Source organism: Homalodisca vitripennis, chromosome 3 (assembly GCF_021130785.1).
Source record: "Homalodisca vitripennis isolate AUS2020 chromosome 3, UT_GWSS_2.1, whole genome shotgun sequence".
Classification (NCBI taxonomy): domain Eukaryota; kingdom Metazoa; phylum Arthropoda; class Insecta; order Hemiptera; family Cicadellidae; genus Homalodisca; species Homalodisca vitripennis.
In genome coordinates, this window is record NC_060209.1 from 116,834,765 (window position 1) to 116,853,112 (window position 18,348).

An 18,348-nucleotide genomic window follows, 5' to 3' on the forward strand; every position below is an offset into this window, starting at 1 on the left:
CCTTACACTACCACATCTGGTAGAAGGTTGAGGTAAACATATTTATAGATTAAGCTATAACCAGGAGATTAAGTAATATAAGGATTAAATTAAAAGAAAGTCTTCATTGCTATGGACACTGTGTCAGTATGATGTTCAAAAATTTGTTTGATAGGCCCAAAACCATAAATCATTTTATCGAAGAGAATTTTAATACTATGTACTGAACTTACAGAACTTCTAGAGAATATGAAGAGAAATGTTTAAACAAAGTTGATTGGAGTTGTTATATTTAAATGAAGTTGTGAGTGTTTTAAACTTCATATATTATAATATACAGGGTGTCCCATGAAGAAACGGAGAAACTGTCAGGACTTGTTCTTACAGTGAAAATAATGAAAAAAGTTCATATACACATAGGTCCAGAAACGCTTAGTTAGCGAGCTATACAGGGTGAAAGATTTCGCCCAGATTTCAGTACGACCGTTAAAAGGGAGCACTATTAAATTATTTTGATGGTTACCCAGGACGTAAAATTTAATGTATATTATGCAAATTGAACTGAAAAATTGAATAAAATTGGTACCAGACCTCTAGCTGCAGTAATTTTTAAGATATCTGAAGAAATACGCAAAATTCGGTGTCCAAAAACAAGTTTCATTTAGGTTTCAAGTAGATTAACTTTGTTAAATGTGTAACAAACACGTAAAATTCTTTAACAAAACTTGTAAAGAATTAATTTCTTAAGATAATGATGTAAAATAAGCCAATAAAAATTATACGTAAACTTAAGATACATAAGAAAATCAATTTTTAATTAAATAAATAACGTACGAAGAATAGTAAAAATTGGTTACACTTTTTTTCTTACTGAATGTACATCCTAATATTTGGAGAAAACATGTTAATTATTGAAAATAATTATGTATAGATTTTATTTATAGAAACATTCTTCTATTTTTTCTAATGAATTACATACTAGTAAAAAAACTTTAGTGTCATAAAATCTGAAACTTAACAATAATTGCCAATTAATTTACGTTACTCTACAACTTTTGTAACAAAAATATTATTTTCATAGGTTGGCAGTACTAACAGCTGTTCAACAATCACAATTACGAACTTTTTTTGAATATTTTATATTGAAGTGTCATACAGATAAGTTAAGTGTAAATATTGATACAGTATAAAAGTTAATATGCCGTTTCAATTTTCTAATGAAGAATATGCCGACATAATGTTCTGTTACGGATATGCTAATAGAAATGCGGAAGCTGCTCAACGTGAATATCAGGAAAGATTTCCTGCAAGGCGGATTCCGAATGCGAAAACCTTTTCTTCAGTGTTTCAGTTTTTAAGAACGAATGGATCATTTCCAACAATTTCGTTTTCGGTTGAACGGCAGGCACATCATCGCGTTAATGATGAACTTCAAGTGATTCAATATATTCATCGTAGCCCGGGCACTAGTACGAGGCGAATTTCGTATCGCACTGGTTTATCGAGAAACAAAGTGTGGCGCATATTGTGTAAAGAGAGACTTCATCCTTTTCACCTGCAAAAGGTACAACATTTGCTGCCAACAGATTACCCTTTACGGTTAAACTTTTCTCATTGGCTTCTAGACAATGCTGATTGAGTGAATTCAATTTTATTTACTGATGAAGCAACTTTCACGAGAAACGGGTCCTTCAATTGTAGAAATAGTCATTTATGGAGTGAAGAAAATCCACATGGTACCGTAGAAACCTTTTTCCAACACAGATTTCACATTAATGTTTGGTGTGCCGTTATTGATGACAAAATTCTAGGACCATTCGTTTTTGAAGGAAACCTTACAGGAAATATGTACGAACAATTTCTGAAAAATGATTTACCGGCTCTTTTGGAAGATATCCCTTTACAAAAAAGATTAAAAATGATTTTCCAACACGATGGTGCAACTCCTCATTTTTCTTTAGTAGCTAGAAATCATTTGAATGCTAATTTCTTGAACTGGATTAGGTGTGGTGGACCAATCAACTGGCCACCACGATCGCCTGACTTATCGCCTCTTGACTACTTCTTATGGGGACATATCAAAGCTATGGTGTATAAACGTAAAGTTGATACCAAGGAAGAATTACTCGTTAGAATTCGCAACGCATTTGACAGTATAAGAAACAATCCAGGCATAATTCGCAGAGCCACCACAAATATTTTACGTCGAGCAGAGTGCTGTGTGTATTGTGAAGGAGGGAATTTCGAACAGTTACTAAACTAAGGTTAGTTATTTTGTTAGCATTTATTTTTTTTGCAATAGTAAGTGAAAATAAAAGTTTATAAAAACATGTACGTTCAGCAAGAAAAAAAGTGTAACCGATTTTGTCTATTCTTCGAACGTTATTTATTTAATTAAAAATTGATTTTCTTAAAGTTTAGGCTACGTATAATTTTTATTGGCTTATTTTACATCATTATCTTAAGAAATTAATTCTTTACAAGTTTTGTTAAAGAATTTTACGTGTTTGTTACACATTTAACAAAGTTAATCTACTTGAAACCTAAATGAAACTTGTTTTTGGACACCGAATTTTGCGTATTTCTTCAGATATCTTAAAAATTACTGCAGCTAGAGGTCTGGTACCAATTTTATTCAATTTTTTAGTTCAATTTGCATAATATACATTAAATTTTACGTCCTGGGTAACGCCCAAAATAATTTAATAGTGCTCCCTTTTAACGGTCGTACTGAAATCTGGGCGAAATCTTTCACCCTGTATAGCTCGCTAACTAAGCGTTTCTGGACCTATGTGTATATGAACTTTTTTCATTATTTTCACTGTAAGAACAAGTCCTGACAGTTTCTCCGTTTCTTCATGGGACACCCTGTATAATATATCAAGTTTGCACTTGATTCAATATTTTTTCACCAGTTCAAGAGGAAAAATATTCTTCTATGCATAGGTCACCTTCATACATAATTATTACCCCACAATACGTTCTAAAAATCTCACTGGCTCCATTCTTTTATAGATCAGCTAAATTTAAAATATCCAACCTAGTCATAAGACTTGTGGTTTTTAGTCTCTAAAGTAGCTACTACTTGAACTAGTGTAAACCTAATACCAAATATATATCTTGGTTCAATATTGTTCTGTTGGATTTGATATTTAGTAAAAGTTAAAAGTTGATCAACACCTTGACTGAGGCTCTATACTGCATAATCTTGAGTACTTTAATGATGCAGTGTGCACTATGGTGTTTGCCACGGTCAATGTGTTAATCTTTACTTTCAGATATGACTTTGACTCTATTACCAAGTTTCCTATTAAATCCTACTCTTAAAATTTAAAAGTAAATTTTTAAAAAAATTAAGGAGATTAAGTATAGATTCATAAAAGTAAGATTCAGTTATTACTAAGTCTATGGTTTCTAATTTGTATTCTCTTCTCCCAAAATAAACCAGGCCAAACATCTAGAGATACTTTACAAGCATGTGTCTCATGAAATGCTATTTATGGTAAAATAAAGTATTTTTTAATATTTAAAATTTAATTTCTCTGAGTAATTTATAAAATTTTAAACAATGAAACAATTGTCTTCTCAAACTTGTTTTAAAAGAACAATAATGTAATAAGCATATAATGGTATTTATTGTCACCTAAAATGTAATTTGAATAACAATTTGTTACATAACTAATAAGAACTTAACATTTAAGACACACAGACGATTAAAAAAAATAACACTTGAGAAAACAGCTCACAACCTTTATCTCATTCGTAGGTTGTGGTGGTCACGTAGTTTATTAGAGGGAGAAATATTCTTTAACGTCATTGTCCATTGCTGAAGACTCAAGTACAACACAGCAGTTGTCATTCTGTGAAATGATTATTGGAGGCTTGCCAATGCTCGTGACAGCACTTAAATCCTGTGACTCAAATTCTTCTGTGCAGATCGGATCTGGTTCCTGCTTCACTAGAGGATCCACCAAAATTTGCTGGGAAGGATCATAGAGATGATCTTCCATTGTGTACAGAGGTTCATTGAACTGTGAATCTGAAATTATGTAGTTGCAAGGTTCTTCATGGTCTTGGAAGCCAAACAGGTCTGGTTCTGGTTTAGAGGATTCGGCGAAGGAAAAAAATGAGGAAGTCCATGCCGAGGAACCAGGAGGTGAAAAGGAGAGACCAGTGAATTCAGATTGTTTAGGAGAATTCTGTAGAAAACAAACAAAAATTAATCAAATTTATTTAGTAAAGTAAAGTAGTATTAATAATAAGACCGTGATGATTGAATAAGCAAGTTTAGTGATTTATTTTAGTTTAATGTATGTTCTAGGTATTTTAAAAGAATGCTTTTCTAACAATGTTTACTAATTCAGGCCTCATCATTCTTGCAGATTTGGAAAGGAAACGATACATTACAAATAAACATCATAACAATAAATAGAAATGAAAGTACATATAAATAAAAACTCTGACTTCAAAATAAGTTCTAGCAAGAAATCAGTAATATTTATGAGTTTTCAAGAGTGATTCCAATTTTGATTGTAATTTAAAGCTTTTTAAAAATAAAGATCATAATTTTATAATAATCCTTGCAATTTACCAACACAGTTGCATCATATTAGGCAAATAATTCAACCAAGAGGAGAAAAGGGAAATATGATTTTGGACAATTGCCATCATTACTTTTTACATAAATAGAACTATACATTTTGAGTATTAGATCTATCCTTGTTCTCAGGTGTAATTAATCCTAAAAATTAAGGTTTTAAATAACACATAAACTTAAAAAGATAAAATGTGTAATAATAAACTTGCCATATACTAAACTAAATTTGACAACATAATATGGTTTGTATAAAATCAAGCGTATACCTGGCTAGAACAACAACAGCATAATGTTTAAACTGGATAGAATGAACACAAACGATGTGAATGCACAGAACCACGAGGACTACACAACATGACGTTTACACCAGGGAAGTTAAAATACTGGAAAGGAAATCAATGTCCTCATTTTCTATAATATTGTGGTGTATCATCTAAAAAAGAGAACAGATAGTCAACAGGGCGAGGAATAAAGTGCTAATGCCTTTGGCCTTAGGTCTTCCTTCTGAATCTCAAAGTCATGGTGTGTTTATGGATTTTATTGCTTGAGGTTTGTGAACGAAAATGTAGGGACAAAGGCCTTTCCTCACCCCCCTAATCCTCGCCTTCTTGTTCTCTTTGTCTCAGATGGTCTGCTGCAGTATCACAGGCAGTACCGACATTAATTTTCCCCTCAGTTTTCTAACTTCCTGGTGTGTGGACGTGTGTTGTGTTGTGCTCTCAGTTCTGTGCAATGACATCACTTGCGTTCATTCTCAACCTGTTGGATTTAATGCTGTTGTTCTACCAATTAGATATAGGCTTGAGTTTTTTTTTTTAACTAGAACATATTCTATTGTCAAATTAAGTTTAGTTTTTCGTACATTAATCACCACACTTTTTAATTTTTATCTTTTAAGTCTTAGACTTTTTTGACACTTGAGGAAGAGGATTCATTCCAAACATCGAAACGTAGTGTTTAATTTTTGTAAAATATAACAATGGCCAAAGTTTTGAAAACCTTTCAAATGATCCATCGTCAATAACAAACTTTAAAATAAAAAATCAGTTTCAAGCTCATGTGAAGAAATTCTAAAAACTTGGAAACATTGATCTGAAAGCATTGTCATTGTAAATTATCTGTTCTGTTCTATTTCCTCATCAACTTTCTATACTGAATCATTCAAAACAAAAAGTTGTACACTTTGTGTTCCATCATGGAAATTTATTTGCCTGCTCTTCATTCAACCTTATCATGTGGATTATCCACATCATTTTATAAGTAAATATATTTTCAACATAAATATCTATTGCCTTAACTTTCCTTGCATTCAAAAACTAGACAGTAAAATACGTCTCACATTCATTGTGATCATCAATTGTTTGAATTATAAATGTACAAAGTACTTAGCCATAATAGTGTCAGTGTGCACCTTGTGAATTAAAAAAATCAAGTGTGCATGTATGAAGCTTCAACAATAGCACTGTGTGTGACAATAATTCATTTGACATGTTTATTTTTAGAAGCAATATAATAAAACTTTCACACTATTCAGTAAAACTAAACAGGATCATTTTTTGTCTTTTTTAGAAAAATTCCACTGGTTGAAGATACCAAATTCCTAAATTGCTGAATGGTATTCTTACCAAGACAACTTGAAATGTATACAATGTTTTATACAATAAGTTTTTGGACTTAACACAACAAAGATTTATTATGTGGTTTGGTCCTTATTTATTTGTTATTTGGTTCCTCATGCCACAAGATACAACCAAATGAGGAGCTAAAACCTCATCACAAACATGTCTTGTATAGCCCAAATGATGTTCCTGTTTAATTCAACTGGATTAGCTTAATAAGAAACAAATATTACTGCATTTTACAGAAAAAGATTTGGTTGGTTAAAATAATAACTATTAATATCTAACAGTTGTAATTTTCAACTGATAAAGTGGATTAATGGTCAAGGGTTTTAATGATACACATACATAAATATTTAGGGATTGTTTAATTAATTTATTTTTATAACTTTCACACATTTTAGTATTGATAATTGATTATTTGTAGTGTTATGTTGACTGTATAGACACATCCAAATCCCGTTTGTACAATTGTGTAGTGGTGTTACGTTGCTAGAACACTACAGGAGTCTACCGGTACGGTACTTAAGTGAGATCCTTTAGAATACGGTATATATTATACTAAATGGCACATTTCAATATTTTGGAAGCAACTCAAACACCAAATAAATTAATCTTCCTGCCAAATAAAAATTGTTGTAGTAATTAAATCAGATACAACTATACTCTAACAAAAGCTACAAAAATTGGTCAAACTTAAATATATTATTTTAATACGAAACATAATATATGCTAATAGTGTGTACAGTTGAATTAACTTAACAAAATACAGTTCTAAAACTTTATATTTAAACTGAATAGTGAACTGATACCTTCATAATATAATAAAATGAATTTTCATATATATACAGAGAAGTTGACAAGGATAAATATTACATAATCCATGTCCCAACTAAATACTGCATATGATAATAGTTTACAAGTTTTTTTTTGTAAAATATAACAAGTATTTGCATACAAATATGGAAGAACTGAGGAAGAATATGTTTAACACATAAACAACTAATAAAAGCTATATAGGTGACTTTATGGTGGCTTGTAGACAAATCAATTAAAAATAAGTCAAATCTGTGATATTTTTTTAATCAGCATCGTCATCCATGACAATACATTTCTATTTAAAAATAACTTTTAGAGCATGTGAGGAATATTTCATTACCTCCTGGTGTTGGCTGCAAAATTTCGAAATTGACCTAAGAGTTGAAGTAAACAAGTTTTACTTAATTAATCTGAATAAATGAAGTTTGAATAATTGGAAAGTGTTTTTAATACTGACTTAATTTATAATGAATGTTGATTTTTTTACAGTTCAACTTAACTAATTAAAATCCTGTATATTTGAATTTTAAATTAAAAACTTCATGTTTTGAATGGTCTAAAAGCCACAATACAGTATAAAGAAATGTAAAAACACAAAGACAACTCTAGCGAGTTATAACGAAGATGGACCGATGCCGTGTCTACGTGTAACTATGTTTCAATAAGACACAGACCTTTGGTCCTCAAAAATTGAGCTGACGTGGAAACACACAGGTCCTATGCTACTGTAGATTGGCACAATGTAAATTATAGACAAGTCATGCGTGTGACAGAACGTAATAAAACGCAACGGAGACTGAGACTAGACGTACCTCCAACGTGTTTCTATGCTATATGGATAAGGCACACCATATCAGGACAATTTTTTTTACCTAAACCTAAATAATAACATTACATTATTTCTGACAACAATACTATCTCAATATGATTTGTTATATTTAGTAATCAACACAATTACTCGGGCTTTAAACAACTTATCACACTGTGGGATAGTGGCTACGCTCTAGTGGAGGAGTCATTACTGCTCTCAGTAAGGTTTCATATAAATATATGTAGTGAGACTCCTCTGAAATTACATATTTTATTGAAAATAGTTAAAAAGAAAAACAAATTAACCCTTTGATTGTTAAGTTATCAGAAGCGACCAACATCATTACATCCATTTTCTCCTCGTACCTGCCTACTTATGTACAAAAATATATAAAGTTATTAAAATGATTTGTTTACAGCTAACATTTATCTGGGAACATTGAAATATATGTTACTTGTACCCAACACGCAACTTATACCAGAAAAACATAAGCCAATCAACATAAATAAACAAGAACAAACAACTAAGTATCTGTCTTGTCTTGTATTTGTTTTGAGTAAGAGCAGTGATCATTGTATACAATTTATAATTCAAACTCTGATATATAAATTAACTTCCTAGTAACTCATGACTGTAATCATGTTATAATTTTTCATAAAAAGCTTCAAATACAAATCTATAGGCTTTTTTTGACTAAATTGTATATCAGTTCTAGAGATAATATCAATCAGAAAACAGAGAATGACATTAGTTACTAGTATAAATCACTGCAGCACAGGAGAAAACGGGTGCTGAAACTTGTTAGAAGCTCCTGTTGATAACAACTATGTACTTTATATACAGAAGTAAGTTTTTGTAACATAAACAGTTTGGCTTACTGATCGGTGACTTAATGTCAATTTAACACTATCTTACCACTTATTCAACTGTATTTAATTTTATTCTTCTCTACATTTAAACTTTTACAAGACATTGTTTAACACCTTGAATGCTGTAAATACAGATCTGCTTGCCTTGCATTATAGAAAGATACAAGGGGCTGATATAGCTCTCCTCCCAAATAATTAAACCTTTCACACCATCAAGAGTCAGTCATATTGGTTCCTTCTAGAAGCAGGCCCGTACTCAGACAGTTTTTCGGACAATTTTACTGGGGCCTGGGCCTTCCAGGGGCCCTGGTTGGGCCACCTGATGGGCCCAGTTACATATCTTTTCCAGGGCTCACCAAGGCTGAGTACGGCCCTGTCTAGAAGGATTATAATAAACTACTACTACAAGTCATGGAAAAAAGAGTTAAAAAGTAAGGTATTGATCACCAAAATTTTCCTGTTGGAATCTCTATTGTGACCAATATTTATTGTGGCTATAATGATTTTAGTAATTTACTTTTAAAACCCATTTCATATAAATTATTTTAGTGGAATGTCTTCCTGAAAATTCAGTACATTTTATTCTGCTAGAAGGTATATAATTTACTTTTTGATTGAAGTTCTTTCAACTTATCAGGAACATCTACATAATGCACCCATTATTTTACATTGTTACTAGAGATGATTATAATTACGTTATTACATGGTATGATATTACATCATACTTAGAGATGAATTTTGTCCAAACTGTTACAAAAATAACCGTGGAAAGTTTAAATTATTCTAGAGAAATCATGGAAAGGTGATACTGAGGAGCATATTCTAAAGTCCGTAACATTAATCAAGATTTAAATTTTTTTTCTATACTTCACACAGCAAAATTTAAAAATGTTTGGTATAAAAAGATGCTATTTAATATGCAGTATCATTATGAAAACATAAATATATGGATTGCTCAGCAATGTGAGTGAGTACCATACATAAAGTGCGAGCACATATGTGAGCCAACATTGTGTTTACTTGATGGGCACAAATTCTCAACTGTACTTTAACTCTGAGTGGCCACAAAGCATGAGCAGCAGGAGGCAATTTGGCTAATCCAGTTATGCTATAGTGATCTAATTATCAGAAGTTAGCAGCAACTAGGAAATACAGCAGTCAAGGAGTTAATACAGTGATAAGTGTATAAGTACGGTACTAAATATTATTTAATAAGACAAGTTAGGTTCCTGAAAGCAGTGAGTGGTAATCAATACTATAAATAAATGTTTCATTTCTATTGTTATCACCGTTGCTTTGTATCATTGAATGAATCTTCCACAAGACGAATACACATTTCAGTAACTGAATACAATTTCCACCAAACACTTAAGGTACAATATTTCTTTAAAACATTACAACACTCAATAATGAATTTTCGTATTTATCACAATAAAACTTGTATATATTATAATTTTCTTTCTATCCTACAATACCTTTTAAATTATGGAAACAATGACAAACTGCAATAATTGTCTTGGGTTGAATGGTAACCTTCTGGCAATAACTAGGGTTGGATGTTATATACAATGGCTCGATATGACAGATCAGATTTACAGACTATATACAGGCAGAACGGGATACAAGACATTAAATTATCGTAATGATTCCGAGTCTGTTTATGATTTAATGATGAGTTTTGCAGTTAAGCAAGGATTGAGCAACATTATTTAGAATACTAAATAACATTTAAAACAAACAATTTAAATAAAAATAGATCGTTTTGTCAGACTCAGGTATAAATTATTTGTTTTTTTTAACAGGTAATCAATACCACTGTTATTTCAGTATTAACAAAATATGCGTATTACAGGGTAATTTAACTTGTGTAATTAAATTCAAACTGTAATTAAATGTTATAAATATTTTTATTAAAACACCAGATTCTAGTTTGAATATATCTATGAGCTTAGAGTATACACTAGATTTGTAGAAAGTTAAGAAATGTCTCCAAAATTAAAAGCAAAAAGAGTTTTAATGAAAATTATAGAAACACAAACATATCACTACCAGAGACTTAATTTTTGTAAAATGTAAAATGATGTAATTTTTATAATAGTACTGACTTTACAACTTCTTAAACTTTAACTTATTGTTTTGTAAAATATAATGCTATATTTTAAAGTTAAGGGTCAAAACCGAATAACAATACATAGTTCAGCTCAGACAACATTACGTTTTTTTTTTGTAATAGTGTTTTTATTAAGATCCAATTTTATCTTGTATCCCTTAAATACCTAACAAAATAATAGACAAATGAAATAAACAGATCAGATCTAAACTAACACAACCATACAGTACAAGCTGCGGCTGCTATTCACTCCACTAAACAACAGATGATTGATTCATTTTTAACTTAATAAGATTACAAACTACAGTAACTATACATTAACCACTAAATAAAACCATTAACTAAAACAGACTTAATGGTTGGTCCCCAAGAGTTTAAACAATTTTTTGAATCATCAGACTAACTAAAAAAAATTATATGATATACACATGATTATCATAATTGATGTATTAAGATATGTAATGTAAAGTTATTTTATATATTAAAAAATCTCATGAGTGTTTAAAAGAAATCTATTAATTAGTTACAATAGTACTTTTGTGGGTTGTTTATTTACTAGCAAATTGTTTGTATAGAAAAAGACAGAACAGCAGGGGATAGGTAATATAAAGCTCATAGAATGCTGTTTGATATCAGAAATATAAAAACAACAATCTACTGTAACCTCCAAAACTTAATTAGTTATCAGAATAGCCAATGAATCATTCAAATTTATTTATTGAAATAAAAAAAATTGATACCAATCTTTTCCAACTCTTTTACTGGTAAAAAGTACTTGTAATCTCCTGTTTTTTTACCTCTGAAATTTGTTTCACATAAAATAAAATATCAATTCTTAAACCAATTTAATAATTTAATTTTTAATAAATTATTTCGTTATAATCATTATAATTAATAAACATTCTTGATTACAGCAATATATAATAACCTAGGGTTTAGCTTAATCAGAGTAGTTCATATGATATGACTTTGTGAAGCTTTGCAAAAGGTTACTACTTCAGGAAAAAGTGACTGCTGCTTCTAGGGCTAATAACAGGAAGGTTAACAAGATTTAGTTTATTAAAATAAAAAAAAAACACATTTTCATATTTATTGATTTTTATACAATTTTCCTTATCACCTGTTTTATACTTTGACTTTCAGCTTCTTCCATGATTAATGGTAATACTGTAGAAGTTTTAAATTACAAGAATTGAAAAAAATAAAATAAAATCTTATGTTTAGTGTACAAAAGTTTACATTTAATTAGATATAGAATATATTAGAAGAAGTTAGAATAGGTGACCCATTCTATTAAACACTCAAGAATTTACTTTTTAAATTATGGTTTTGGTTGAATGATTAAACATTGATTGCTTCACAATTAATATTTAAAAATGGATATTATAAAGATCAGTTAATTTACAGATTTATGCTCATGTATCAAATACCAAAATATTTCCTTAAAATACTAGATAACATGTAAAGTAAAATGGAAAATTTGTTAAAGGGGTTATTAATAGAATTTCAAAAGTGGTAGTTTTACTGCAAGTTAAAAGGTTGAATTAAAATTATTTTCATTAATTTTATGAGATTAACTTTATAATAGCGTATGCAGCTGTAAAGGCTATTAATATGGAAAAAGGAAACAATGCAAATTGTATACCGGTACTGCACATTTTTCTTTTTTGTGTTAATGTCATTGGTTATTTTTAATACAATATTCAGCTAATATTTTTTTTAATTGTTGCACGAGAATTGTGTTTTACATTATTAGTAGCATTAGAGTAATAATCCAGTTTTGTACCATACTACAAGAACCCAATACAAACCCAATTGTGGATATCAATGGATGAAATTTATAGTAAAAATACACACAGTAAAATACAATTTTTCTTAGAAATAATCAAAACGGATATTATGAATAAATAAATTAGATTCATCTTGTCTGCAATATATTTTGCAAAGATGCTTATTACTCCATCAAATTCCTGCTCATCAAATGTTAGTTCATGTATTGTTTTAATACTTCTAGAATAACTTTACTCTGTACAAGACTAATTCAAACATTTAGGGAGATGTTTTCATTCTGCACATTCACATTCTGCTGTAAAAGGGACATTTAGAACACAATAAATTTTTTAATATGATTAGCATTATAACTCTTTTCTGTAAGATTGATTTATTGCCCTTATTTTAGACTCAAATCTCTTTTAAGGCAAACAACTGTGAGTTGTGTAACACACACATGAAGAGTTATACATACTTATTAGTCATTATATAAAAAAATAACTACAACCACTTCATCTGTTAGGGCTAGAAACATAAAAATACAATTTTAAATCAGCCACATAATAAGTAAAATTTGTTGGTACATGAATTTTAAATGAAAACATATTACTTTCCTTACGTCAGATGTTTGTGAAATTTTAATTTAACAACCAAATATGAAAACAAGCAAAAACAAAAAATACAATAATGCAAAGTTCGCTTATACAAGTCTGAGTTGAATTATATCTTATGTTATATGTATTCACAAGCCAAATTTATTAAACTGCAATTTTAAAAGTAGGCTATGAAATTTAATAACCATTGATAAAATATGTGTAAGTTTTGAATCTTAATTTATGTGAATTGGCTCATTCTATTAGAAATGCGTGTCATGCCCCACCGGTGGGTCACGCACAATGGTTTTCTAATACTCTTTGAATATTATCCAGCTACATTTTAGACATTGACATACGTTCATGACACTATTAAACACTCCAGAACACATTTATTGAAAAAAATGTATGGGCATGTTTGGTCAAAATTACATTGTAATTTTAAAAAGTACGATAATGTCAGCCATCACAAACGTGTTAAGTATGTTTCATTATTTATTGAAAAATAGTTTGATAATAGTCTGATAATTAAATAAAAGGTTCAATTTTCACAGATACTGTATTTGTATTGTTAACTTAAGCCTTTAAAGTCCCTTAATCAAGTATGAATTCTAGAGTAAGCATTCTATAAAGATATGTTTGTAATAATTTTATTCATATTAAGTACTGTAGTTGTTAAAAATTCATAAGTATTTTAGTACTTAAATGACTTACAGTTTATGACTATTCCATGATAAATGAGTTATAAGGTCATCAGGAAAGAGAACTATATTTTAATTATATTAACTGAATTCTAAAGAAATGTGTAGAGATAATTTTAAAATGAAAAATGCAATACTACCTTTCTAATACTATGTTATGAACATTATTAATTAACATCAAAATTTGAACCATATGTTATATTTTGTAATGAACTATGTATTAAAATATTAATAAAGACTGAACAAAACATAAAATTTAAATAAATCGGTAATATTTATATGAAATTTCAACTACATGGTGAGCAATTATTCATTTATTTTTATTTGTATACTTTTGATAAGTGTTGAAACCATAAAAAATGTAAGCATTTCAGTACAAGTTTGCTATTTCTGATTTACTTAAATTCTCCCTAATACAAGATACTGAATGTTTTACAAACATACAAAATCTGCCTTGTATATTATTTTGTAAAGGTTCTTACATGGAAAAGAAACCTTTTGTAACAAGTCCAGTTAAAAGATATTTGATCAAATCATAGATTTATAAATAAATTATATATTTACAAAACAAAACTGTCTATTAATAAACAATAAAACACTTTTTAGGAGTAAATACAATTTTATATCACTGACTGTTTTTCTTCATCAATTCCTAAACATCAGTTCCTTCCACTCCACTGAGTTATCTTAAAACGGCATTGGTTTCTTTCTTTGAAATAAGCACTAGTTGAAATACAGTACTTAAAAAATAGAAAAAGAGCTAAGCTCATTAATTTCAAAGTGTACTTTTTTCAACCAAGTCTCTGAGACACCCAAGGTGGGACTCCGACGGTCAAACCATTCCTGAGGAGTACTTGATTTCTCGGTTGACGGCCCACCGATTGTTCTGATAACCATAGTGTCGATACTCGCTGTACTGTTGGTAGTAGCCGACATTTTGATGGTGGGGAAAGTGAGAAGGATGATAGTAAGGATGGCCCCGCCAGCTGGGGGGAGGGTAGTCGTAGGGGGTGTAACAGTCATGGTAACTTCGCATCTGCTCCTGAGGTGGATTGTAGTATGGTGGGTAATACTGGTTGCAGTTCTGCCGCTCATAATAAGGCATCTCGGAGTGCCACTGAGGGTACTGGTACATATCCGGGTGTGGGCAATTCACCGGCGGTCGCTGATCCTCGTGGTAAGGGTAACAGTTCATCCGCTGAAGAGAGTTCATGGCGTTATCACACCCAGGTTGCAACCCCGGGTTCCAGTCCTGCCACGAGTCTTTCTTCACCATTGCGTTTCCCATCGGTAGGCAAGGATCAGGCCATTTTTCTGGCTCTGCCCTCGACTTTGCTTTTCTGCCACCCCTGGGGGCTCGGCCCCTCTTGGGTGGAGGAGGTGGTAGTGGGGACATACTCACCTTTCTTTCATTTTCTGCCGCTACTGCCGCTTCAAAGAAGCCATCAGGTTGGGAGAAACGCCCAATCTCTGTAGAACCAAAAGCTTGGTGAAAGCCTGGTAGTCTAGTGCTACTCAGATCCTCCACAGGACTGCCTTCAGAGATCACCTTGGCTGAGGCCAGCAACTCTTTCACTTGCTGCTCAGGGTCCTAAAACAGTACGAGGGATTTACTCTTCTTCGGTTAAACTGAGTTTCTTCTGTTTTTTCAAATCAATCATTTTGTAAATTTTGGGAAATTTTTATCGAGATTTTAATGATTTGTAATGATTTTTTTATTGTTCACCTAAGTCTTTAAAATCCCCTAATCAAGTACATGTTCTAGAGAAGGTACTTTATAAAAATATGTTTGTAATAATTCTATTTTGTTTTTATATTACTACTGTAATGCTTCAAAATTTATAAATATCTTGAAACTTACGGTATATAACTCACAGTTTAGACATTAATTTGGTTATGGTTATATATTTTGTATTTGTCACTTTTAACTTCTTTAGTAACGGTTTTGTAATTTATACAACTAATTAGATGAGTTCACCTTTTTTAGTTTGGGATATAGTATTCAAGTCATACCTAAGTTGAATGAGTTTTATCCAGAGTATCTTTGTCCATTATTAACACATTTGGTATTCTAAGTAAAATTTATAATATTTAATTTAAAAGATAATTTGTTTGACCACTTACTTTAAGTACTGCTTACAATACTAAGCAATGCACTTTATATGACAGTTGACAATTTTAATATACCTTATGTTTAAAACCATTTTAGAATGAAATACGGAAATAACTCAATTATTGTTTGTTAGGTAAGTAGAGGCTTATAGTAAGTACAAATGCATCTACATGGATCCAATGTTGGAACTGTTGTAAAGAACTTACTATCTAAAAAGCCTGCACAAGTTTCTCATACAATATATTTGAACATTTTCACAATTTGAGGTACTTGAGGTATTTGAGGTAAAATCTGTACTATATTTTATCAATTTTATATGGTGCTTTCTTCTAATCATCTAACGAAGAACTATATTTACCATAACATTTGTTTATTAAATATTTACACAGACTAACATTGAGAATATTGAAAATAATCCAACAAATTTAATTATAAGCGGCTAGAAAATAACTGAACTATTGCTATAGTGATACAAAGAATGCAAAAATTTGATATAGAGTAGCCACCAGATCCTGTGATTCTACTTTCATCTTTGATTCATTTTCCATTTTATTAGCTCACTCTACTTGAAATTAGTGCTAATGCCATGTGGTTGGTTGGTAACACTGTGTCCTAAAAGTGCCAGCCTTAATACAGAGTAATTTTTAATACAAATTTATGTTAGAAAATCTGAAACAGATATTTTTTTTATGTTGTATCAAAAATATTGTGATATTTATTCACAACATTCACTGGAGGAGCAAACTGTCTGAAGCAAGTGTCACAAATCTTTTGTTCTAAGAATTTTGACAATTTGCTCCACCAGTGTGTGATAGCTTGTGAAAAAGACACATTTTGACTCGATACCTAAAAAAATAACTAGTTTTCTGTTAAACCTGCAGCGAATAACATGAGTACAGAAGAGCGATTTAATGTAGCAACCTACTTATGACAGTTTCTACAAATGTTGGATTTGTCTCCGAAAAGGAAATTTGTGTCCATCCCTTCAACGAAAAGAGAGTATTAGCTCTTTTAAATATCAACTAAAATGTTTTTCAGACAAACTTTATCTACCAATTCTTCAATAACTTCTGCTATTGACATTTTGAAGGGACACGTGACACAAATGTATAACGCATATGACTAAAGTATCGCAACATTCAGTCAAATTTGTATTTATATGCGTGTGCGCAGTGTTTATGTTTCCGATGGTTGTGGTGTGCCATAAAATATTGTGAGGAGCCTTTGACACAATTTGCTCTCTCCGTGTTCAGAGGCCCATTTCAATGCATGGACAAGTAGATGTTCGACAATATTGTAGGGGCAATAATGACACGTGACACTTGCTTCTGCAGTGTATGTCCAGCCTTGTTTATCATCTGACAGCTAGGTTCAGTTTCACGTAAGAGTATCAACATGTTTTTCATCACAACACAAACACGTTTTTCTCTCTTGCTATGAATGACTAAATCTTTGGCAGTTGAAACATCTTTATGTATTTCTATAACAGAGTTTTACTGCCAATGACAAACAGCCAGCTTTAATGCTATTTGATGGTGAAGGAGAAGTAAATATTAAAATGAGAACTGCTGCAGGTACACTTTGTATCATTGCAGTAGGTATGCTGTCTTTGTTCAGAACACTGTTATTACTTTACTGACTCCTTTCAACTCTTACACAACTACTTTTGTTGCTTTTTAGTGTGGTTTTTGACACCATGTGACTACTTGTGAAATATTTTAAGGTTTAATCTATTTTTATTATATAATTTTTGAGTTACAAATATTAATTATATGTAGTGAAATCTGTTTTTCATTTAAGACTGACAATAGATGCACAAGAAAGGTTTAATAGCTTCTACAAAGTAACGAAAAAGATGATAGAGAGAATTTGAGAAGATAGTTGTTTGTCATGAGAAAATGGTTAAGTGTTAAAAACAGCTGTGATATCACTGAAAGAGTGGGATAGGGCAAATCAGAAATGAACAGTATTAGTCAATAATGAATTATTTCTCTCATTATAAGTTCTTAATTTTCTTTTGTAAATAGTAGTTTAAATTAATTAGTTTCTTTATTATTGTTACAACTAGTCTGTCACATAATACTATCACTGATGAAAAAATTGATGATCGTTTAAAATCATTTCTAAGTTTTCTCCTTATACGATTTTAACTTCCCTTTGTAAATTGTAAAATTTTATTTTATCCATATGTTTTCATTCACTATCAGTTAAGTACAGTTTAATTATTCCATACCAAAAATGTTCCAACTGCTAAATTAAATGTTTAAAAATAATTTCTAAGACCATTTTATTATAACTTTTCACACAACTTTCAATGTAACTAAATACTGCGATGCAGGATTGTGTGTAACTTTTATCTCAAAATTT

At 30.6% G+C, this 18,348-nt stretch overlaps 1 protein-coding gene across 4 annotated transcripts in view; it reads right to left on the reverse strand.

The window, feature by feature from the left end:
* Positions 1-3,595: 3,595 nt before the first annotated feature.
* LOC124357378 overlaps positions 3,596-18,348 on the reverse strand; it is a 192,903-nt gene continuing 178,150 nt past the window's right edge. For 3 of the 4 annotated variants that reach the window (XM_046809124.1, XM_046809127.1, XM_046809126.1), the window contains exon 9: positions 6,545-15,459. In XM_046809124.1, the coding sequence (XP_046665080.1) occupies positions 14,701-15,459 (759 nt within the window). In that variant the 3' untranslated portion in view covers positions 6,545-14,700. Of the gene's footprint in view, positions 4,179-6,544; positions 15,460-18,348 lie in introns of those variants that run through there. The other variant, XM_046809125.1, reaches the window with a different exon arrangement.